Source organism: Falco biarmicus, chromosome 11, assembly GCF_023638135.1.
Source record: "Falco biarmicus isolate bFalBia1 chromosome 11, bFalBia1.pri, whole genome shotgun sequence".
Taxonomy (NCBI): domain Eukaryota; kingdom Metazoa; phylum Chordata; class Aves; order Falconiformes; family Falconidae; genus Falco; species Falco biarmicus.
The window spans coordinates 33,372,650-33,397,038 of record NC_079298.1 but is presented as its reverse complement, the minus strand read 5'-3'; the positions used below and the strand labels follow the sequence as shown (position 1 = coordinate 33,397,038).

At 48.3% G+C, this 24,389-nt stretch overlaps 2 protein-coding genes across 3 annotated transcripts in view; one reads left to right on the top strand and one right to left on the bottom strand.

The window, feature by feature from the left end:
- The window catches only part of COLGALT2 (collagen beta(1-O)galactosyltransferase 2), a 59,917-nt gene extending 53,297 nt beyond the window's left edge, over positions 1 to 6,620 (top strand). For both annotated transcript variants that reach the window (XM_056355639.1, XM_056355638.1), the window contains 5 exons: positions 1,317 to 1,423; positions 2,239 to 2,371; positions 3,644 to 3,771; positions 4,291 to 4,497; positions 4,919 to 6,620. In XM_056355639.1, coding sequence (XP_056211614.1) covers positions 1,317 to 1,423; positions 2,239 to 2,371; positions 3,644 to 3,771; positions 4,291 to 4,497; positions 4,919 to 5,195 — 852 coding nt within the window. In that variant the 3' untranslated portion in view covers positions 5,196 to 6,620. The remainder of the gene's footprint in view (positions 1 to 1,316; positions 1,424 to 2,238; positions 2,372 to 3,643; positions 3,772 to 4,290; positions 4,498 to 4,918) is intronic.
- A 3,448-nt stretch (positions 6,621 to 10,068) lies between these two features.
- The window catches only part of RGL1 (ral guanine nucleotide dissociation stimulator like 1), a 79,221-nt gene continuing 64,900 nt past the window's right edge, over positions 10,069 to 24,389 (bottom strand). The window contains exons 10-18 of the mRNA XM_056355647.1: positions 23,749 to 23,838; positions 21,794 to 21,880; positions 20,595 to 20,627; positions 19,042 to 19,163; positions 18,089 to 18,178; positions 15,842 to 16,030; positions 14,447 to 14,684; positions 13,014 to 13,128; positions 10,069 to 10,874 (exon numbers count right to left, since the gene is read on the bottom strand). Coding sequence (XP_056211622.1) covers positions 10,687 to 10,874; positions 13,014 to 13,128; positions 14,447 to 14,684; positions 15,842 to 16,030; positions 18,089 to 18,178; positions 19,042 to 19,163; positions 20,595 to 20,627; positions 21,794 to 21,880; positions 23,749 to 23,838 — 1,152 coding nt within the window. The 3' untranslated portion in view covers positions 10,069 to 10,686. The remainder of the gene's footprint in view (positions 10,875 to 13,013; positions 13,129 to 14,446; positions 14,685 to 15,841; positions 16,031 to 18,088; positions 18,179 to 19,041; positions 19,164 to 20,594; positions 20,628 to 21,793; positions 21,881 to 23,748; positions 23,839 to 24,389) is intronic.

Genomic DNA, 24,389 nt, shown 5'->3' with positions numbered 1-24,389 from the left:
CTCTCATCTTAGGGAGACACAGGAGAGCCCGGAGCAGCTGGGGGAGCCAAGTTCACAGCTGGGTTCTAGCCCAGCCGGGGTACGTCCAGGAGCGATGAAACCCATACATGCTGTCTCCTTGCCTGGGCAGCTCTCCCCCTGCCCTGCTTGGTTGCCACATATTTTTGACCTTAAGTAAAAGCGAACCAGAATGATGGTTGCTGCCACTGGTAGTACCTCAAGACCCCACAGAAATTCCTCTCCTGCCTCTGCCTCACATTGTGGAGAGAGCAGGCATGGAGGGGAGAAGGCTGGAGAGGGGTCTGCTGGGCTTTAATTCACCAGTGTCCGTGTTATTCACAGAGCCAGCAACCCCTGTGTATGCAGCTTCCAGGGTGGCAGTGGCACCGTGACCGAGGGAGCTGTGGTGATCAGGGGAGCCTTTGTTTTCTTGGTGTATTCTGCTACATCTGTTTGCATGACTTGTAAAGTCTGAACCCAATTTGGCTATGTGTATTTGAGCGTCTGTGTTTAGGACACAGCTGGTGTAGGTTTTTTCCATGTTGTCCTTTGTGGCTGTGCTTTATTTATCCAATTTATTATTTTTGTATTTGTACTGAGCTGGAATTTGATCCGCTTCTTACTGGGATGAGGTTTTGCTCCACAGGCTACAAGGCTGCACTTGTCTGCCTGGGACTGAAAAATATCCCTGACCCTCTGCAGTTTACCTGCAGATGAGGGCTTCAGCCCTCTGCCCTCCACCAGAGCGTCTGTCTCCTCAAGGCTTGGAGGGAGCCCTGCCCAGACATCTCTGTTCCGGGTACTGGCTCTCCACTAGGCTTTCTGGCAGGGGTAGCAGTGGATTTTCAGTGCCTGAATTAATTACAAAAATCCTCTCTACCGTGTCCTTGTACTTGGATGGCGACCCTGCTGACAATCCTGAATACAAGCAGTGGCAGCGTTTATAGAGGAACATGTAGGTCAGTGTTGCCTCTAGGACTGAGGCTGGAGGTGGCCATGTGCTTGATATAAATCAGAATACCCTGTATCTCTGAAAATTATAGACTTGGTCTCCTCTCACTTTTATTCACCCTCGAAGAGCACGTTTCCCCTATGAACATTCATCAAAAGTAGTTGTTAGACAACAAGCCTCTCAACTTGCAACTCAAAAGCAACTCTTAATTTTTTGACAAATTCTAAGCAACCTGGAATGAAAAACACCCGGTGTTTTCATAAGATCTGGTTTTCCAGCAGGGCTGTTAGGCAAGGGTGGATCAGGGCTCCCTTTTTTTCCTCTCTCCCAAGCCAGGAGGCTGATGTCTTTCTCTTCTGTCCAGATTTTCATGATCAATCTGAAGCGTCGGAAAGACAGGCGGGATCGGATGCTGAGGACTCTCTATGAGCAGGAGATTGCAGTCAAGATAGTGGAGGCTGTGGATGGAAAGTGAGTTTCAGCTGGGGTTGCTGATGTTTGCGAAGAGTGGGTTGTGCATGACTGCCTGACACCATCACCTTGGATACCCTGAGCTGCCTGCTGGTGAGGAAGGGTGGGCTGAGGGGAGAGCTGAATATCACTTTTACCTACCTCACGGTCTGTTTAGGGGCAGTTTTGCTCGCTCTTTCTTCTTTTGCAATTAGTCAGTCTCCATGAGAGAACTGGGGCAGCGTGTTTCAGGCTAACGTGAAAATGATTGTTAAAATCATACTGGTTTCTTTGAACTACAACACTTGCACACAATTAAAAGGAGTCAGCAGTGAGAGTGTTTGAGAGCATTTATCTCCTGGGAAGACTGTCCATCCTAGTGCTACAAAGTTGTGCTACAGTGGTAACTATGACGGAGCCCTTTCCAAGCTTAATTTAAGGTGTGTTAAGACCCTTTTATAATGAGAAATCAAGGCAGAAATTTTTGGTCTGTGAGCTGCAAAAAGGCCTTAGGGCGATAGGAACCCACGTGCCATCTAGTGGTCTTTGAGATTTGGGTACCCATCAAGACCTCTTAGAAAAATAATCTAAGCCAAGCCACTGAAAAGTTGGTGGTCCCACAAGAAGTTGTTGGCAGAGTTAAGGATATGATTTGTCAGCTTGATTTAGACTTGTAAATCAAGAATTTAATTTTTCTCCAGGTTTTATAGCTAAACAAGTGCAAGAATTTCTTGAGATACGCTTTTTCTCTGAACATCAGCAGCATTTCCCATGTTGCCCCTGTGTCTGACTTGAATTTCCTTTTTAAGTGGTGATAGCTGTTCTCTCTCTCTCAGAGCACTGAACACGAGTCAGCTCAAAGCTCTCAGCATCGATATGCTCCCAGGATACCGGGACCCGTACTCCTCCAGGCCGCTAACCAGAGGAGAGATCGGCTGCTTCCTCAGTCACTATTACATCTGGAAGGAGGTAAGGAGTTTGTGGGTGCCTTGCAGGTCCTGCAGCCAGTCCTAGGGCAGAGCATCAAATATGATGCACGTTTCTGGAAGCGTAGGATGAAACTGTTTTCCTTAGTTTGTAGGGGATTGCACACAGGGGTTTTCTTGAATGCAGCATTCAGCTTTTTCATCTCTGTTTTCCATTTACCAACAGCTCTGAGCAAATTTTTATCAGAATATTTTCATGACTGTTTTTGCAAATTATCCGATAGACTGCTTGGAGCATGTGTGCTTATGAGAAAGGCAAGAAGGCTTTGAAGAACAAGTGGTGTTTAAAAAAAAAAACAACACACCTCCTGTTTTTTTTTCCCCTTGTTCTGCATCTGGACTGAGGCAAGTTCCAGTAACTCTGCTGACTGGCTTTTTGAAGCTGGCGTATCGTGAATATTTTTAACAGCAGAGGCCTCTGTTACCTGAGCTAAGAGATCTTGTTTGGGTGGTAAAAGCTGTAGCTTCCGCCTCTCGCTGTTCACCTGGGGAGTGACACTTGAGAGGGTCCGGGCTGCGCTGGTCAGAGATGCTGCAGTTACACAGCCAGATGTCAACAGGAGGGATTATTTGAAGTAAGGTGTGGTGGAGGCAGGGAGAAGGACTCGGTACTGAAGGAAGACTGGGCAGTGGCAGTGGTTACCCAAAGAGGCACAGCCCTCTGCCTTCAGAGGCGTTAGCTGCAGCAGCGCTCAGCAGGGCAGGGCACTGATCCAGCCCAGAGCCAGCAGGAGCGACTGCAGCACCGAGGAGTCAGCTGGGCGTTTGGGCCTGAGACTTTAAATTGCCAACGGTCAGATGGGAACCTACGTGCAGGTTGTGTGTGTTCTCTAAGCTGTCAGGGCCAGACTTGGGATGCGCTTGATTGTCTGTCTTCCCAGACTTCAGCAACGCTTTCTTCCACCAAAGAGGTTTTTCTGAACAGCAGCGTTGGCATCAAAGGCTGCTGCACCTTCCTCTGAGGAGGTGGTTGCTGTGGTAGTGCCGGATGCTAACTCGTGGGTTTTAGGTGGTACAACATCAGATAAAGGGTTTTTTTAGGTTGAGATGCTCAGCCACAGGGAATTTTCAGGACTGTTCTCACTGGCTTTCGTAGTCTCTCCCAAGTGAGCTGTGAATCTAGGAGCAGTTCCTCAGCCTCCCTACCTGCACGGTCTAGAGGGTAATGCCAGGTCAGGCTGACCCCAGCGATTTCAGGGTGCAGGCAGTGGCCCGTGTCTGCCCTTGCGATTGCTTCTGAACCCTCTTGTTTCAGGTGGTGAACAGAGAACTGGAGAAGACGCTTGTTATCGAGGATGATGTGCGCTTTGAACACCAGTTTAAAAGGAAGCTCGTGAAGCTGATGGGTGACATTGAACAAGCCCAGCTAGACTGGGAGCTTATGTAAGTACGTAGCCCGAGGCCATCTGGGAACTCCTGGGCATGCAGGGGAGGTCAGCAGCACCTGCTGCATCGGGATAGAGGTGTAGGTTAATGCTGGAGTGCAGGGGAAGGTGGGCAGAGACTTCTCAGTGGCTCTTCCCATCAGGACAGACCTGCCCTCTGTGGCAAGCTGATGCTGGAATGCCCATTGGATGCCATTACTGCCCTTTGTGGGCAGCGTCGGTTGATCTCAGCAGTGTCTGGAGCTGCTGCTGTGACAGAGGAACTGTCACGACTCAGTTCTGAGGCTTGGACTGTGTAATCTTGGCTCCCTTATGAAGTCTTTCGCAGCTATACCACCCACTGGGTTAAGGCTTGGATGTTTGGGAGTGGTGCAGGATGGAAATCTGTGAGCCTGGTTGTGGATGGCTTCTTGGATTGACCCTTTGCCCTTCCCTGGTTCACACAAACAGTCTTGTGGTCCTAATGGCTGCAGATTCCCTTTGGTTCCAATTTCCTTGGTTTTTTCACCCTTTAAAGCTACATTGGCCGGAAAAGGATGCAGGTGCAAGAGCCTGAGAAAGCAGTTCCCAATGTCATGAACCTGGTGGAAGCTGATTACTCGTACTGGACCCTGGGGTATGCAATCTCGTTCCAAGGGGCTCAGAAACTGATCGGAGCTGAGCCTTTCAGCAAGATGCTGCCTGTAGATGAATTTCTGCCAGTCATGTACAACAAGCACCCTGTGTAAGTAGGACGCCTTCGTTGCTCAGGTTGCCATGAGCTGGGTCTGTCTTGCTGAATGTTCTTAGTTCAGATCATGCTGATGTGTCTCACTTCTGTGGGGACAGGGCTATTCCTCGTGCTATTTGGTTGTCTGCGGGAGAGCTCCTGACACAGAAGGTGACAGACCTGCTGCAGAGGGTTTATTGTCCCTACCTGGTGCAGGGCTTGTGGGCTGGTCCTGAGGGACTTGGCGCTCTCTGGTATCGGAGGCATTGGCTGTATAGATTGTGTGTGGCACTGGCTGCAGGGAGTCAGACTGCACCTCAGCCACTGCCTCCACTCCCTGGGACCTGTTTGCTCAGTGGATTGGCTTGTGTCAGTTACCAGCAGTGGCACTGATGAATGCTCACTCTGTTACTGATGATTTTTCTCTTCTCTTTAGAGCGAAGTACATGGAGTACTATGAGTCCAGAGACTTGAAAGCCTTTTCAGCAGAGCCCCTGCTTGTTTACCCCACCCACTACACAGGGCAGCCAGGCTACCTCAGCGACACAGAGACCTCTACAATCTGGGACAACGAGACCGTGTCAACGGACTGGGACAGAACGCACTCCTGGAAATCCCGGCAGCAGGGCAAGATCCACAGCGATGCTCAGAACAAGGATGCCCTGCCTTCCCAGTCATCTCTCAATGCACCGTCCTCCAGGGATGAACTATGACTGCCTGCTTCCCCCGGGACTCTGTTGACAGCTGAACCTGCCTCGCACTTCAGCTTTTCACCCTTGAAAGTTGTAGAGCAGCTCTTCATGTGGTCTCCTTCCCACTGCTTCGAATGGCAAAGCACGTGATTGGACCTGACAATTAACCAAGGTGCTTAGCACAGGGTGGGAGAAGAAGGAGGAAAAAGAACAAGTGTTCCTGACCGGCAGAAAAAAGGCAGAGGTCTGAACAAAAGCCCACGCAAGCTTTTGTAAAAAAAACCAACAACCTTGAATGACGTCTTTCTACAGTTCCTCGTGTAGAACACTCTATTTATAAAGATTAATATATAGAGGTGTACAAGTGTTAATACCGTTCTGGATAGCCTGTAACTTGGCTGCTGTGTAACTCTTACTCCTTGTAGGTTTGTAGGCTTTTATAACCCTGTTCACTGAGAGAAACTGCAGGCAAGCGTTTGGGTTATTTGGTTTTGATTTTTCAGAGTGATCCCTGGCAGAATCAAGATGGTTTCCAAAAATGTTCAGTGCATTGGAGCAGCGCTTCTCTGCACTTTCTCCCTCATCACACTCCTACAGGAAACTATTGTTGGCTTCCCCTCTGCAATTTCCCCTCTGCTAGATCTCATCTAAACAGGCCTCCCAATCCACAACTGATGTCTTGGCATGGCTAAAATCTCAGATGCTAGCAGAGAAGGAGGAGGTTGCCGATCTTACTTGTGTCTCTACTGCGTGCAGGGAATGCAGGTGGAGTTGGTTTGTGTCATGTCCTGCTTCACCCCCTGCCTCAATTTATTCCTTCAGGAAAACAAAGCCTGGCAACCTATTTGCAGGGCTGTTTCATTAGGCTGTAAAACCAAGCGTAGGACTTCCAGGAACTTAAAAATTTTGGTTACAACCTGCTTGACGCTATACTTAGAAAAAACAAACAACCTGCAGAAGTGTTACTGTTGTCAGCTGTGCTGTTCTCCACAGCCTGGATAGAATTGCGCGTTACAGGACGGAAAGGCAACTTGCCTTGATACTTTTTCATGTGAGGAGCAAACTCGTCTGTTTTTTAGGATGAGTTCTGATGTACTTGCTGTTGGCTAACATGTCAGCAGAGTATGGTGGTTTTGTTTTGGTTGTTTTTTTTTTTAAAAAAAAATGTTTCTCAGAGGCCAGGTGATCACAGACTACACTGCTTAGGTTAGCTGGCACGGACCTCAAGCTGCTCTTGCAGTGGGAGGATGCCCTCCTGGACTTGCAATCTAGAGACTCACCTGCTGGCAGATTTGTGCGGTTGAGTATGTGTGGCTGTATTTTTTTTTTTTAAGTTTTTGTTTGTTTTTAACAATTACTGATCAATGTTGTGCTTTCTGCTAAAGAAGACATGTTATTATTACCTGTCAGCCGGTCTGATAATACATAGAACCTGGTGCAAGATGAGTAACTGTGAGTATTCTTCATTGGGTGGGAGTAGCGCTGGCTGGGGAAGGCCAGCTCGAGAGTTTTGCAGCTGTGTCACTCTACCATGAGGTCACTGGCTGTATAAACGTGCCTGTTGTGCAACTACTGCCTGGAAGCCGTGTTCCTTCTGCTGTCCGGGTTGGAGCAGGTGTCCACGCGACAGTGAGTATGGAGAGCAGGCCCGCCACACGCAGCTGGGGTCATTCCTCTCTAACAAGCCCTCTTGCTTCCTCCTCAGGTCTCGCTTTACGAGTGGCCAGTCTGACCAGTTTGAAGCCTGATGGCAGTTGCAGAGGTTGGTAAGAAGTTTGCTGTGACCTTCAGGAGCAGGACTGCTGTGAACTGGTGAGCATCCAGCGCATTGTCAGGTGTCACTCTGAGCACGAGTACCGTGTTACTTCTGGTGTTCCGGCACATCGTGCTTCCCTTGGAATTGGGGCTGATTTTGTAGTGGAGCTGTTTCTCCAGACCTTTGGTAATGCTGTTTGAGAGCTGGGCTGTGGTGGGAAGAGGAGCAGGGCCCCAGCTCGGCGTGGCACCCGTGCAGGTTTCCAGTCCTGCTAATGTGCCTGTGCGCCTGAGTCTGGCAGAACAGCAGGGACGAGGCGGCGCTGGGTGGGTGGTCCCAGCTGGCCTCTCTGTGTAAGGGCTCGTGGTGATAACGCTATCTTCAGGTATGTCACCACTGTGTATCTTTTCCAGCCTCATGCACTTTTTGTTCTGTGACAGACCCATCCCTGTGTCTCCAGGAGGCCTCTCTCCCCCAGCCATGGGAGCAGACTGACCTGTGTAGCACGAGCTCTGGCTTTGCCAGCCCTCGCTCTTCTGACCTTCCACAGTCCCACTGAAGCGGTTTCTCCATTAACATTCTGGCTGAGAAGAGCTCTGTGCTCCGGTGCTCGGTGCTGGAGCGGGAAGGGACAGACACGCCGGGGGGGGCGGTGTGCCATGCTGGCGGTGCTGGGCTCCCCCCGGGCTCAGCGGTGGGGATGTGTCTGTGGCATAGCCCTTTGGCTGCTTCCCCGGGAGGCGAGGAGCATCGCTGTGTTGGCCGTGCAGGAAATACAGCATGGATTTAGTTAACTTCGATGTCCTTAAGTAGAACAGTAGCAGTTTATTAAAAACATCCTGGTAAGAGAGCAGGGGGGGTTGTTTGGTGGGTTTTTTAATGTGTGGGTTTTCTGTTGGGTAATGCTGGAAGCGAGTGATACGAGGGGCATGATGGTGGTTTCAGGGGAGCTGGGCAACAAGAATATGTGAATTAAATGAAGGGGGCTTTCAGGGCAGCCGTGGCCTCAGCCTGGCTGATGGTTCTTTTACCTGTATGCACACGTGTGCATGTGCACATACACCATTTTCTGTTTATCTCGATACGCAAGACCTGGTGGCTGGGCAGTGGTTCTACCCGCTACGGCAGGGGCTGGTTTTCCCTGTCTGTGTTTGCAGTTCCTTGGCAGGTGTTGCCCCTACTCAGGATTAACTGTATTTGGAAAAGTAGGAGCCAGTTGAAACACTTCTTGGTTTTTCTGATATTTTTCCACTTCCCATGTACTTATTTTTTTCATGACTGATCTCATGGGCTTTAAAACTAGTGCAGGTAGGAGCAGCAGCCCTCTGGCTTCGGCTGAGGCAGCTGTTTGCTGGCTGTCAGGTGTGGAGGTGCCTTACACTGGGGTTGTGCATTTGCTCGTACATCTTGGAAATGAGTTGCTGTGAGCAGAACTTGACAAGGGATAAGTAGGAATATGCCAGGCTGCTTTATGAACTGCAGGCGCTGCTTTCCACCACCACCCCTTTTTTTTTTTTTTTCCTTTTGGTAGGGGGTTTTTGCTCTGCTGTGGAGCATCTGCGCTAAGCCCCAGGAGCCCACAGCTGATGGAAAAAACACCCAGCAGTGCCCACCCCAGTGAGCCTGGTGCCAGACCAGCAGAAGCTGGGAACAGGTTTTCCAAGGTCTAAGTAGCAAGCCAGCTGGAAAAGCAGCTTGTTCACAAGAAAGGTTATGGTGACAGGCCCTAAAAATTATCATCTGCAATACAACTGCTTGTACCTACCTCTGCCTTTGCTTTTGTTCAAGACAGGAAAAGTGCTGTTGTCCTCTCAGTGTGGTAATATGAAATCCCTCATTCCTAAATAGGTTGTATTTATCCTGAAGGAAACTGAGTAAGGTTTTGTTGTGGCAGTTTGTCTCCCTAGGTGGTTCATGTAGGAAAAAAAGCAAGAGGCGGTTTGAATTCAGGATAATCTTTCTTTTGCCTTTGCTGTTGTAACATGAGAGACCCTTTAGTAACAAAAGCAACTTGCTGTAGCTCAGGGACTCAGTGTAACCTTTGGCAGTTTTAGGAGCCTCTGCCAACGCTGAAGTGACTTGTGAACGGCAGGGTGTCCGTGTGAACGGTACAGGATGGTGCTGAAAGGCAGAAGAAGTGTCTATGCCGTGTGTAAACTCCAAACATTTGTATTCTGTGCAGGGGAGGGGAAAAAACCCAACAAGCTAATGGTTGTGAGGCCAGGAGGAAAAAATGCCATGATGGAGACAATGGGGAAAAGAGAAACACTCAAACCAGTTGGTGGGGGTTTTTTTGGGTATTAACTTACTGCAGAAATCATTTGGTGACCCAAAAGAGAATGACTTCCTGAAGAAGTTGTAAAATTTGTCTATAACCTAAGTTACCCGGTTAGTTACAACAGGGATGTTTAAACTGAAAGCTCAAACTATTCCATAGCAAAAGCAGGTTCGCTGAGCATGACTGATGCCCTGGGATGGTTTTTGCTTTGCTGACCTTTAGCTTTCGGTAAGCTCTTGGCAGTCCTGCAGCACGCCACTGGGTTACATACGGCTCGTGATCAGCTGCTGCTACTCAGTGGGTGATGTAGGGAAGACATTTGGTTTACTTGGATGGCTCTTCCAGCCATACTGCTGAAGAAACACAAAGCCATCCCCATAAAAACTTTTAGAAATGAAAAAGTAATGCATGACAGTAATGCTGATAGTGTTACTGTTAGTGGATGCAAGGTTGAAGAGTAAAACACTACTGAAGGAAGGCTGTAGCTGAAGGGTTACACCTACAGGGAATACAGCTAAAAGGTGGTGTTGCAGGTTCTCTGGGTGACAGGGAAGGCGAGTTGTGGGAGCTGGATGAAGTTGAGAACAGTTAAAACAGTAAAAGTGATGAAGAGTGACAGGGTGGGAGATGTAAAAAATCCCATGATTAACATGCAGTAATAAAGTCTAAGGAGAGAAAACAAGACTCCAGGCAAATAACGGAAAAACAGTTTTATATATAGTATCACCTAACTAACATTGCTTGCATCGGTTTTTCTTCTATTAATCTATCTAATATGACTATTAATGTAACCTGAGCAAAGTAAAAAAAAAAAAAAAAAGAAGAAAGCAAAGTAAAAGGAAAACCACCCTGTAGTGGTATTAAGACAAGACGTAAATCCAGGCAAGTAGTGTTTGCCTTATGACATTCATCCAAAAGCAAGTGCAGTCCATTCTCTTAAAGTTCTTTGGAAAAAAAATCCCAAATAGGTAATTTTCTGGTGTGGAACAAGTGCAAAAAGGTCTGCCAGTTGTGCGACAGCAATATACACCCTTGTGGCTTCTGCTGCCTCCAGCGCTGAGTGTTTATGTGAATGCAAAAGCCTCAGACCAGTGCTGTCAGTTGGCTGGAGGCTGGCTGGGACCTCCTCTGTGGTGCAGGCAGCATTGTATTGAGAGTTTTCTTCTCCAGTTCTATAAAAATATAAAGTTTTTCTTCTGTGTAATACTGGCACAAAGGAAAATGTTTTCTAACACAGTTGGCTTGCATTGTATTCTTAAGGCGAATGTTGCCATCCTGTTTTCCCCGCTAGGGAGGGGCTCTCACCCTCCTAGGCTAATGTGCAAAACAACAATGAAAAATAGTCCAGGCTGTCTTGTCCTATAAATACATGTCTGTCCGTCCGTATGTGGCCACAGTTCTGGATGTGTTCTGCTGTAATACTGGAAGGTAGAAAAGGTGCAGTTCTCAACCAGCTATTTCTTGTGGCCTTGCCTTCCTCACAGTGTAATTTTGCTGTGCCTGTTGCTCCAGCACCCCCGCTTGGCACTTCTGGGGAGGGTCAGGCTCCAGCAGCTCCTTATTTTCATCTGTCCCTTGGCTGAAGCTTTTTTCCGCAGGATGAAATCGAAATTCACGCAGGTGTTCATGGCGCAGAACACATTGTCGTTGCCGGGGCTCACCAGCTCTGCAAAAGAGGGACCAGAGCACGCGTTAATCTGCAGTACTGCACATCACCGAAGGAAGGCCAGGAGAGAACAGGGGTGAGCAGACTTATATCAAGAAGGTTTAGCCCGAGGATGGCCCGTATCAGTTAAACTGTGCAAACAGGTAGTAACTGCCTGTTCACAATGCCGTTTGTGGATCAATAGAGATCATCCCAGTAAGGTGCCTCCCTTACACATTTGGGACAAGAAAACATTGTGGCACTCCTGGCAAACCGATCGTGTCGGACCTTTGAGACCCTCAGGTAAAAGGAAGTATGTCCTGGTAGGAGTGGAAATCATCTCGGCCTCGCTATGGCCACTAGTGTAGAATCAGCCACAGGGGAAAACACAGCAAAGGCCCTTAAGGGGTGGCTCAGCACGCGCCGCTTTCCCGAGGAAACCCGAAGCGGTAACAGCTCACACAGCTCACGCTTCACAGCTGCAGTGGTGCAAGGGTGGCCCCAGAAGGAAGGGAGGCGCTGGGCGTTCCCCACTCCCTGTTACCCTCAGGCGCATGGCACAGTTGAGCGCACCAACGGATTAGTCAAGCGCTTTGCGAAAACACATGAGCCTGAGTGGCACCTGCAACTACCCCGTGCCATCTATCAATTCAGTAACAGAGGGAGATGGGGAGGGGAGTAGAAAGCAAGGGGGTTTACTTTCTGTGAGACTACGGCATCTCTTTTAATGCATCGCTTGGCACTTCTGGGGAGGGTCAGGCTGTAGCGGCTCCTCGTTTTCATCTGGCCCTTGGCTGAAGCTTTTTTCCGCAGGACGAAATTGAAATTCACGCGGGTATTCATGGCATAGAACACGTTGGCGTTGCCTGGGATCACCAACTCTGCAAAAGAGGGACCAGAGCACGCGTTAATCTGCAGTAGCGCACATCACAGAAGGAAGGCCAGGAGAGAACACGGGCGAGCAGACCAAGTGCACGCAGCCAGCCCCTTCCCGTGTTCTGCTGTGCCTCTGCAGCAAAGCTGCATCAGGTGGCTGCCAGGGCCTTCAGCCAGGCTGGCCATGCTTGGGGTTTGGCCTCCATCTCCTGTCCTCAGCCCCCCAGCTGCCCCTTTTTTGTGCTGGAAGCTCTGTTTGCATGGCCGGACCTGGACCTGCCCTGCTGTAAGAGTTGGTCCAAAGAGAACGATATTGTCTCAACGTTGCCAACAGTGACCTGGAGATGGAATGGGGTCCTCGTGGACACCAAGACACAAAGACCCTGGGAAGGAGAACTGCGTGGTACGAGGAGTGCTATGCTGCTCCCTGGGCCTGAAAGGAACAACTACGCTAAGGCTGCATAACCGCTGTCCAGAAGATGGATCACAACCACTGTCATAGCAATGAACCAGAAAAGCTGAACTTCAGGTGAACTTCCTTCATTATAATATCATCATAATACAAAACCACACCTCCTGGTCCCGAGCTACCCGCCCCTAAGGCAAACCACGCCTCAGGCCCTCCTCTTTGGACACAGTGGTAGCTGTGCTCACCAGAGGAGGAGCAAGGTGTGTTCCTTGGCGTAAAAGTCGGCTCTTAAGCAACCAAACTTTGGAGATCTTCCCCACCCAGGATCACGATGGGAAGGACCGGCGGGACGCTGCCTGGACCTGGGACCATAGGGGCACCTTCGACCCGTGGTGGTGGCTACAATCCTCTTTTCTTTTTCACTTCACCTTTTCTTCCTTACCTGTCACTCTTATCTATCGCACACCACTTTACAGGCGAACAATAAAGTTGCACTGTTTGATCAAAGCATAGCCCCTTGGCGTGGTTGCCTTGATTTTTTGCGCTTTGAGATCATAGTAAACGAACCATCGTGCGTTCACTGAGTGGACCGTGACACCTGACCCCTGGGGGGTCGTACGCCAGCCCCCGTGGCAGACACTGCTCTCCAGTCGCATGCACACGCCGAGGGGGACAGCTGGCACCCCACGATGTATACAGCCACATGCTGACAGACCATGATACATCATCCCTGTGCACCAGTTAGCACGGGGGCTTCATCTCACTGCCAGCTGTGACAACACATCTGTGGCATTGCTAACATTGCTTCACGTTTTGCTCCTTCCTTCCAAATCCAGCAGAACTTTTCAAGCAGCAGCAGAGTTCTCCTTCCCTACCTTTGTCCACAGTGATGGCCTGTACAAGTTCATAATCCTCAGCTGCATCCGATTCCAGGTTGTGCTTCTGCATAGCTCTCCGGATGACAGCAGGAGCTTTGTCTTGGTTAGTGAGCTGGAAAGAGAGAGTTGCAATGAGAGATTCTGCTTATTCACTCTGTGTAATGATTTAGTCATTGACGAAGGCCTGCCCTTCTGCGGACCACTTGGTCTTGGAAAAGATTTCAGAGAACTGAAAAAAAATACGATGGGTCAGTGACAAAGTAGTAGATGCTGCCAGATACTAACCCATGGTATTTGTGACCTTTGGTGGTGGTGGTGGTTTTCTAGTTCAAGATGACAGTTACTGTACTAGAAGCGACAGCAGTAAATCGCAGTGTCTGCTCTCCTGAGCAAACACTTCAAGAGAGGAGACATACAAGTCCACATAAAGAGCTGCCCCGTCTGTTGCTTGCAGACATCAGTTAATCTGCAGTCTCCTGTGCTAAATACTTTCTTTGACATCGTGCAAAGATTTTTGGCCTTGTAACTGGGTTTACTGTCTGCTGTGGAAGTGCTGTGCAGCCGGAGCAGACACAGGGCTCCCTCCAGAGCCTTGTGCAGTCGACAGAAAGATCTGTCGCGCCAGCAGGCGAATTTGTCAGCCCCTCAGGGAACAGCTCTGCAATCTGGGGAGGTCACACCATTCAATCCCAAGGTAGCTACGCATGCTGAGACCTACCCTCCGCACCCCGTGCGTTTGTTCCCCCCTCACCCCCCAGGCCCTGAGGGACCCAAAGCGTTTGCTCGGCTGCTGAGTCTCCCTGAGCTGTGGGGAGAGATGGTGAGCGAGTCACATCGGCCACAGCCCGGCGCGCCCTCGGCTGCTGGCCCAGCGCTGCTGGGAGCCCCCCAGAGAACCAGCCTTGAGGGAAACACCTGAGCACTGGTTGCTGCTGGTCTGGCAACCTTTGCTGCAGAAAGCAGCTGTGTCTTTAAAGGGCTTGTCAGCTTCCTCACGTACAGCTCCCTCTTCCCAGAACCCAGCTCCTGGGGGGAGCTTCTCCAGGAAAACAGCACGTGGCATCTGGTGTCAAAACTCACATGCAGCTTCTGAGCTAGCGTAAAAGCTGCCAGGGCTAGCAGAAGGGCAGGAGCAGCAAAGCCTGCACTCGATCAAAACGCTTCACTTTTATCTAAAGCTTCAACCACAGGCTTTCATTTCAAGACCGGAAACCTCCACAAAGATACTATTTTCAAACCTCTCATTCATACCATGCTCCACATATCCCGACTTGTGACATTTGTCATTTTCCCTTTCAAGCCAGGTTTGATTAGTCCCTTCAGTGAACAGGGGCTTTCAACACTGAAAACACCATTTGTTTAAAGTCACCCTGAATGAAAACGTGACACCAGCAACGGTAACAGCGCTGGTCTGTTCCCGCACTACTCACCACAATGCTCTTGTACATATTGCCATTGTCGCGCTCTACGCTGATCCGAATGATACAGGTGTCTCCGTTCTGCCGGTTGTAAACGGGAGACAGTACTTGTGAGCTTCCAGGTGTCACGGAGTTGGCAGAGTCGTCGTAACAGGTTAGGATGGAAGATGGATCCCCCAAGGAAGGTCTCTCCATGGAATTGGAGGAAGAGGAGGAGGGGGAAGGGGAAGGGGAAGAAGGGGAAGGGGAGGAGAGGGAGTGGGAAGGGGAAGGGGGGCGGGAAGGGGAAGGGGGGCGGGAAGGGGAAGAAGGGAAAGAAGGGGAAGAAGGGGAAGAAGGGGAAGGGGGGCGGGAAGGGGAAGAAGGGGAAGGGGGGCGGGAAGGGGAAGAAGGGGAAGGGGGGCGGGAAGGGGAAGAAGGGGAAGGGGGGCGGGAAGGGGAAGGGGGGGAGGATTCATGGCCCTACACAACAGAAAGAAAGAAAAACTGTCATCAACTGGACATTTTGTATGTCTATACGTGTCATTCTGAGGAAGAACTTGAGAAAGCAGAAGGCACATGCAAAACCTCCGCCATCTGCACTGTGTCCAGCAGGCTGGCAGAGGTATTGCCTTGCCTCCAGAAAAAGTGAACTCCACTTGACTAATTTCACCATTTTAATGAAAACTTATTTCCAAGTTGGTGTGCTGGACACTGCGCTGCTTGTTCTGGCCTCGCAGGAGGAGCGGGCCGGGAGGTGGCAGCAGATACAGTGAGCAGAAGCAGGTTGAGTGCAACCAGCCAGTGACCAGGACCAGCTGGGGAAGAGCAGAAGGCATCACCAGCACCTCTGCTCCTGCTCCAGGTCAGAGCCTTTCCACGAGTGAAAAATACACACACGCCTCCCTGTCTGCCACTTCTTGAATAACCTTCCCTGGTTGGAAGCTGCCCCCGTCCTTCCCCTGATGCTCAGGGTTTTGCCTTTCTCTTTGTCTGCTGAGAGTATCCTCCCTCGCCAGCTCATCAAACCCACCGTAACAACTGTTGCGGCTAAACAGTTTAAATGAGTTAGGGATGCCAGTATCTGGGACCTCACGCTTCAGTTGGCCCAAGAACATTTAGTACAATTTAATTTACAATAGCCATAAGCAAACCCCCAATATGACACTTTTCAGCAAAATAACCCTTTTCAGGGCTTCAGCGATGCAATTAACTGTAGTCCGCCTCGTGTCTCAGCAATATAGTAGAGACTGCAAAAATCCCAACTGGGTCACTTCCATTTTCACACATCTGCTTCTAGAGTCTCTCCATCCCACTAAAAGCAACACTCTAGTCAAGACCAGCAGAGCTGGGCAAGCGCCTCGGACCTGCCCGCAGTGCCGCCAGGCTCTCCCAGGTACAGCACACACAGCAATGAAGCCAGCCCGTACCTTCTGCTGAGACTCAGCAGGAGCGTCTGTGGCAGTGATGCAGATGTCTTCAGGTTCCGAGTGATTCAGCTCACATGACGAAACACTGGCCGAGTCTGTGCTCTCACCAGAGCTCCCACCCGGAGTAGGTTTGGGTTCCGGCTTTGTGGGTGTCCTATGGACGAGCACCTCAGAGCCTAGCAGCAGTCTAGGGCAAAAAAGAAAGCGTCAAAGCCAGTAAGTGAAAGCAGAACAGAGCTAGGCTGCGCAGAGCTGTCACGGTTCAAAAATCTTACATACTGTTTTGTTTTCCTACCTTGATTTTCATTTCCTCTGTGCTGTTGATATGGTTTGTCAAAGAGTTTGTTACACACTACCACGGTATCTTCTTGACCTGGCACACCCGCCAGCCGCAAAGCCAAAATCGGAGCTAATGCTCCAGTACCGCAAACACGACTCCTCTTTTGGTCTGTGACATGTTCAGACTCACTGGCTAGGAAATGATTGATCACAAACCTGACGTGTTTACAAACCCAGGGGATGAGGGGACAGTTAGAGGCATGGCAGCTGGCTCCACCTGACCCGCTCCTCCACGCTGCTGTCACTCCCTGCTCCCCCTGACGCCAGGCACCGTAAAACCTACTCAGTCGCCGTAAGTGAAACAGCACGTGAGAGGTAACACATGGCCATAAACTGGGCAAAGGTTTTCAAAAGGCAAATTCATCCCTGCTGACAATTCTTTCACTCACTGGAGGTGCCACAGATACCAGTTTCTCTCTAAGAGTCTGAATGCAGATGTACACAATGAGGAGATCACAAGAAAGTGTAAATTATAGGCTCTTCCTCTCCGAGACTCATTTCTAAATGCAGGTCAAGTAAATTTAAAGGAGTGTCAAAGGAAATAAGCTTGTATAATACATGAAGTAGAGAAGCAAGGTGAATTAGATGCTATGTCAGCATGCAGTTAATGACTTAAACAATTTAGAGAGGTGTCACTCACTGTTGCCGGGATGAATTATGCCAGTCTTTTCTAAAGTATTAATTTGCAAAATGCATTCAGAGCGCAGATGAAACAATTCTTTAGACAAAGACCGCACAGTGCAAACAAACTCAATACGGTAAATAACAATACTACAGCACTGCAACGCAGTCAGCAAGGAGAGAATAAAGCCTGTGCTCCACAGCGACGGTTCTTACACACAGCTCAGGCACGTGCCAAGGGAGACACAAACGAGAGGCCACCGAGAGTCCAGGCACTGTCAGCTTCAAAGCTGACGTTCTCATAACGCGACACCGCCAGCTCAGATTGACTAGTCAAAATGCTTTCCAAAAGGCTGCCCGGATATTTTTTGCGTATCAGAACCCAAAACTCTAGATTGAAAACACGCCGCCTTCTTTCAGACCCTAACCTGCAGTAGCACTGCCGTGCCGTGAAGGGCTGCTGGCTGTTCTGAGGAAACCAGGTACAAGGACCAAGGAGGAAAAGACAGTTAAGAGCTGACAGTGCTCTTCATTCGTCATTTCCCCCCTCCTCATCTTCATCGTGCCAGTGCTCTGCGGGAGACCCTTCCTGCCTCCTCCCCCGTTACGTTCAAATTTCTCACCTTTAAGATACTTTTACTTCAGTCCTTGACCTCTGCTTTCATTCCCTGCAGCTTTCCCCGAATTCCTGCTAGTCTGTTGTTTCCTGTGTCTGCCTTAGCTGCGTGCCCCTGTTCTCCACCCACCTCCTGTTTGAATCTCTGTGGTATTAGACTAAATCAGACCACGTCCCCGTGAATTTTTTCCTTCTCTAACTTGGAGGGAGTTAGGCAGATTGTTTCCATTATCAAATGCCTTTTTGCTAACCTTAATTTTCATATTAAAATCCTTCAAGGAATTTTTGCATGTGTACAGCAGATTAGATTCATAATAGGCCAGACTTACCCTCATTTACTCTGTTTTGCTACTGCATTCAGGGAAGTTATTACACAATAGATATTGAATTTATAATCCAGCACTAAAATTGTTCCCTTTTCTGACACCTTAGGAAGGCTTGTTTCTTTCTAATCTCTTTCACCATCAATAGTCCTCCGGACTACTTATAACAATCGAAAGGGACAGCTTCAGGCAGAAGTATGCATTTCTAGCTGATGGTGTCTCCTTAAAGTAACACAGTGGTCTGGATCCCCGGCCGGGTTTTTCAGCTGGTGAAGTAAGTACTGCTTGTTTGATTTTTTCACGTTCACATTAAACCACCAAACACCCTTTGCCCCACCGTACTCACATGCTGAACCTCTTCACCATGCTTTTCCGAGATTTTGGTGACGTGCTACTGGTGTCAGCAGCTGCTTCAACCTCACGTGAAAGGGTGTAACTGCAGAACAGAGGCCACTGGGTTAATTTTTACAGACAATACTATTAGTTATGTATCTCCAAGTAGCAATAATCAAGAAGCTCGAGAAACCTTCAGTTATTCCCACTTCACAGAAGGTTACAAGCCCACAAAGAGGGACATAGCTCCATCTACAATTTACCACGGTGAAGGGGATGTTTCACTTCTTTGTAACAGTTTTAAAAAACTAGTGCTTTTTTGTATGACATTCATTATTTTATTTGCAAAAAAAGAAAATGTGAATCTTTGATAAGCTTACTATTTTTACTACAACTTGGTACAACGCATTAGGTATCTGTGCTTACACTCTTAGTGCAGCAGAGTGGTATTCAGATACCTAGTGCAGATACTGAAATGCTGTAAATAAATTGTCTTGGGTTGGTCTTGCAGCACGTGCGGTACCGTAGAACGCGGCAGGGCTGCCAAACCCACCGCAGACACCCAGGAGACACGGATCTGACGAGCGCTCGGCCAGCTCTGTGGTGCTGTGGCTACCCGCTGCCTGCACCCCCCAGCTGAACGCTCAGCAGCTGCGTCTCGACATCCCTTAGGACGCACTTCAGAGCGTGTGCCCAGGCACACAGACAGCCCAGACACAACGGACCCTCATATGTCAGTCAGAAGCCTGATTTCCAGTCTGAAAACTAAGCCCTGCTCACTGCTCTTCTACAGCTGTTCAGTAGAAGGCAGATGTACTTCCGCTCTCCTGGAGCAGCACTGTGTATATATATATGTGTGTGTGTGTGTGTGTGTGTATAAGAGGAGAGCTAAAGGCTGACATAACCTACTCGCAGGTGGGTGTGGGGTCAGAAAAGCCCGCTTCGCCAGCGGGACTGAGAACTTACCTCTCTGCCTCAGTTAAATGCTGCTGTCTTCTGAACCACTGGATGAATTTTTGGTTTGGTGTCATGCAATAACTGTTACATGCAGACTGTAGAAGTTTGATTTGGGCAATTACTTTAAATTCCTTAAGAAAATAAATAAACAAACAGGAATTCCAATTAGAAAACAAGATAAAGTCAAATTCATTCATATACTAAACACATACAACAGATCCAGGCCAAACTTAGTTTGACCTGAAGTTCAGTTTTAGTCGAGTGACTATTTCAAGAACCAGTTTTTCAAACAATGAAGATTGGTTTGGGGTTTTTTTCCCCCAGCATCCGTAACGTGCCTTGAAAAGTGAATGTTTTATCAGACACACACAAATTAGAAGACAAACACAAGGAACCACACTTCACCACTGAGCTTTTCCCAAGTAGTAACCTAAGTGTAACACCGGTGCAAACCCACCGAACAGCAGCACGGCTGCTTGTTCCTCTAGGAACAAGGGTAGCAAGTGGTCATAAATTCTTCAATTACCCTGCCCGCTCACGCTGTTCTGGCCAGACCTGCTGCCAGAGAATACTGCTCTGTACCTGGGTGGTTCTCAGGCAGCAAGCAAGGGTAATAATTAGGTAATGATCAGGGGTGTCTGCAATGGAAGCAGAGTCTGATCCTCCACAGCTTTGCACGTTGTACACTCACACTCGCACCAGGGAATCTTAAAATGCTCTCCTTGATACATGCGACTAGAACGCGCTGCTCGTCTGTAATCCCACTTGCATACACACTTTGCCAAAATAATGCTTAAAAACTCCTTGTGTTAGAGCAGGTTATAGAGTCGGGATGCAGGAACGGAGCAGCTCGCCTATCGCATTATTAGTATCCTGAGCCGTGGAGTTATACATATGAGGCAAGTCCAAGAAGTGGTTTGTAGAGCTGGGAGAGTTAAGGGAAGGAAATGGCTCCATCACAGCCAAATCCAAGTCTGCTTTCAGACCCCAGAACGGAGATTTGGCACGACTTCATTCGGACAGATGTAACCCTAGGACCTTTACTCCTACATAGCATTACTTACCTCTGACCAACAAGGATCAGGCAGAACGGAAAGCCTGATAGCATTTATTTCTCAGTCCCATGTTCCTAGTTCCCTATCTCGCAGCCTTTACCCACAAATAATTGACTGCAGCAGAAGGAAGGTACAAACGGTGCCTTCTGGGAAGCAACGGTCTCGTGCCAGCAGCTCTGATTTCGGCACATACACGTGTATGCACATACACACGTTCCCACGAGCCCCAAATCGAGGGAATGTGCAAATCCCAGATTAAATCCCATGGAAGTGGCCTGCAGCTCCTCCTCCCCTATTGCACGCGTGCAAAAAGTAGGTTCTGTTCCTGTGCCACCCCTCGCAGTTTGGCAGAGGCTGACAGCATTTCAGGGATCTATTCTCTCCTCACGAACTTGCATTAAAATTAGCAGCTGTTGTAAATGCCTGAGCAAAAACAAATGCCCTTGCCACGGGAACGCTCTAGAAGTGGGCATCAGTAAACTAAATATCACAGAACATTCAACTTACCTTTCGCTTCTTCTCAAAATTTATCAGGCCACCCTGTTGGAAGGAAAGAGAAGGAATCAGAGTGGAAGAGCACATGCTTAGGTGAATTTAATCACAAACAGGATGAAGTAGCAAGGCTAATGTAAAGCACAGACCTGCTCTGAGCAGTGACCTTCTAAAAATACCAGTTTCCAGATCTGGTGTAAACCACAGCACTCGTATATCCCAGTCTCCAAAGGAGACCTGTCCTTCTGGCCTAACTGGCAATCTGCCCAAGAAGAAAAGCCCAGCACAAGAATGCTCATCAAAGCTGTGGCGAGCTCAGGTCTGAAGAAACCTGCAGGGTTTTGCAGGCAAGAAACAAACAAACTTGGTTTTTGCCTGTGCTGTGAGCTTAGCAGTGAGTTTCAGAAACACCACCTGAAGGCAAAGCGTGGCCAGAAGGGAAACTGCCAAAGAGGAGACGGATGTACAGCGACCTCACGCACGCCTGGTGCGGTTCTGCCAAACCACAACCACACACACCAGCAACCGTCCCCAGCCCAGGGAGAATTTCCCATTCTTATCATAAATACCGACACCAGCACCTGCAGCCGGGCTCCTCAAGCGCCCGTCAACGGGGCCGGTTTTCAAAGTCCTTTGAAAACCTTTGAAACAAATACCTTTAAAAATCGGCCCCGTCCTCACTCTCTGTCAAACAACCAGACTCTCTTGTAATCCTTCTTCCCCACCTATGCTAGATTAGTTCCCCCTGCTTGTTCAGCTAAAGAGGAATTAAAAAAAAAAACCCAACTCTTCAATCACTTTAGGGCTCAGACGTGTCTGAGTCAGTACTGAAGCACTTCAGTGATGAGGCTGGAGAGCTGAATTTGTGATTCTGTGTATTTTACCAATTATTCCCAGAAATCTTCACACCTAAAATGCTCTTTTCAGAAAAAATAAAACAGGATAAGGGAAAGCCTAAGGTCTTCACTTTTTTCTAACCTAAGGAAACAAGACAAAATACAAGGCGCTAAGCTTGTCCCTTGAGGTAACTGCGCTCAAATTCACGCAGGATTCTCATTGCTAATAAAACTGCATATTGCTCCCTTTGTTTTGAAAACAGATCCCTCCACTTTTAAGAACTGCAGAAGCAGCCAGTAGAAGATAGAGGAACAGACACACTCCGTCCTGGGAAGGCAGGGAGGATGTTTAGGATTCAAAAAATTGCCCCAGATTACCTCTGTATAGTCCTGAAATGCTGTGTCAATCATGATGAGATCAGTGAGGAAGGTACCAAGATAAGGTACCGTGCCTTGCATCACTCCCTGCAAACAATCGGAGCAATGGTGAATTAATTGACTGAGAAATGGTAATAATTAGAGCGCTAGAATATGCCTGTATAAGAAAACGAAATAAAAGTAGTCTGCTTAACCGAAGAGTGGTCTTATAAATTGTCTTCCTTCATTGTATCATCCTCAGTATCTAAACTAGAATGGAAATGAAATTCTAAGGAGAGCAGGATGTCCTCTCGGATACTGCCAAGCGGCTCCGTATCACAGCGTTGTCACCACGCACCAATTTCTAGCAGCGGGTCACCAGGAAACCCTGCTCGTGGAAGAAGCGCTGAGCACCAGGGACGGGGCCCCTTGGTTGCCTGTGACAAGAGCAAGAGCTGGGGAACGGTCCTGGTGACCCGTGTAAGCAGTTCCTCTCTCTGCTTCATTCCGCTGCATTTTCACTTGATGACGATCTCGCACCATGTGACAGTCAAGTCAAACCAAGTCCCAGTTTTTTTCCTCCAAGTGGTGACCATTTTCCCCAGCCCTTCACTGCATTTGAACAGTAATTATTCAAATTTAAAACTTTCTAGACTGCTAGCACTTTTAGGGTTCGGGTTGTTTCTACACTTGTGAGGGAAATACTTGTTTCTATCATCCAAAAGGATCTCTATTTTTTCCAATCAAACAAATAGACAAAAAACCCCACGTTCGGCACTTTTGCCTCCCTATCCCAGATTTATCTCCCCCTGTTCTTTTAAATCTTTGCCAACTTTGAGACAAAAGCCATTTTCACCAGCAGACTGGAAACCAGACACATCTGACAAAGCAATCTCTGTAGAATTCTGCAATTTTCAAGCTGGTATGTCAGAAGCTTTAGGAGCTTGTTTAAAAGTAAATGAGATTTTTGCTCTGGGTAGAGCTAATTTTCTTTATCACAAGAATTCCAGTATTTGCATTACATATTTTACTACATAAAAATTGTGTGGTTTTCCCCATATTTCCTTCTAAAGGTAACAAAGAGGAGATCACGGAATTCTTTCTGGTAGGACAGAAACAAGACAGCTGAATATTATGAACACTTTTATGTTCATCAACCATTTATTCCCCTTTTCTATGACGGGTTTAGTGAATTTTTGGACCTGAAACTAAGGCCGAACCCTTGGCTCAGCATCGATCCTAAACAGCTGGTTGGGATGTGAAGAAGCAAGCGTGAAGGAGAGCAGCCAGCCTCTACAGCCCGTTATCCCTTTGCAAGGGACAGGGGCAGACCGGCCCAGGGAACGCAATGCGGCCCTTGCCCGTCTCCACTGAATCCTGAACTCTTTGAGCGTTCCCAGCACCAGCTCGCTGACGTGCTGGCTGCGCTGGCGCTTTGCACAGCCTTTCCCTCCAGCCTCGCCGGACGCAGGCGGGTGCTGCCGGAGGAAAAGGACAGCTGGGCTGCGCTACAACCCACAGCCTGGGGTTTACAACCTGGTTTTTTAAACCTGTTACAGCCTGGGGGCTCAGCACAGGCTTCAGCTGGGTGCAGCATGAATCCCACTTTGAAATACACAGATGTATGCATGTGTGGGATCTTTTATATATATATGCACGTTATATATATACACACACAGCATCACCTGCTTACTATGATCCGCAGCACAACAGCAATACAGCTTTGGGCGTGTATTTACTGGGACAAACATTCTGGCTGCATATTCAGTCTAAACCTTTCAGTTCACTTGCTTTGTATCAGCTAATCAATAGCGCTGATGCGACTTTTTCTTGACAGAGGGCACGTTCAAGAGCACTACATACTGCACACTCACGTCGTTAAACACCTTTCCAGATTTTGCTTCTTATATAATTCATTGATTAGGGCTAATTATGTTACCAGTTCGAAGAGGGGAGGGAAAGAACCCCAAACACACCATATCTTTTTGAAGCTGCAGTCGCCTCTGTGTCCTTTTCTGATTTTCTTTCAGACTGCTCTCCAGATTGGCAAATTTGGATGTTCCTTCCTGTGAGTTAAAAGGAAATTAAAGGCAATTATAGGAGGAGCTAAGTGGTAAGCTGGCATCTACGTTTGTGTAAAATAATTGCAAATATATTTGACCAGGCAAGCTAGGCCAGCAAAAATATTTGTCGTGCAAGGACATGTGTGTATACATACATGCATTAATTTTCTGGGACTCATACGCCGATTGGGAATTTTGGACAGAATCTCACAAGATGACTACAAGGGAATTTTTCTGCAAAATGGGTCCACTCTGGCCAAAGCTAAGTGCTGCTGAAAATCCTCGGAGAATTCCAATCAGAGAAGCTTAGATATAATTCATGTGTCCAGCTGCTTCTCTAAACTCTATCCTGACACTCTTGACCCCAGGATTTCAGTTTAATTTCCCAATCAGGACGGCTACAAGTAAACATTTCTGTCTTATGTAAAGCTTTGTTGTTTTTCTTATGCCACAGCATACAGATCCAGCAACTACCCTCTGTGGCTTGTTGACTAAGCAAAAAACACGCAGGGAATGAAAGTAACAGGTTTTCATCTCCACACTTCAGGCTTTTC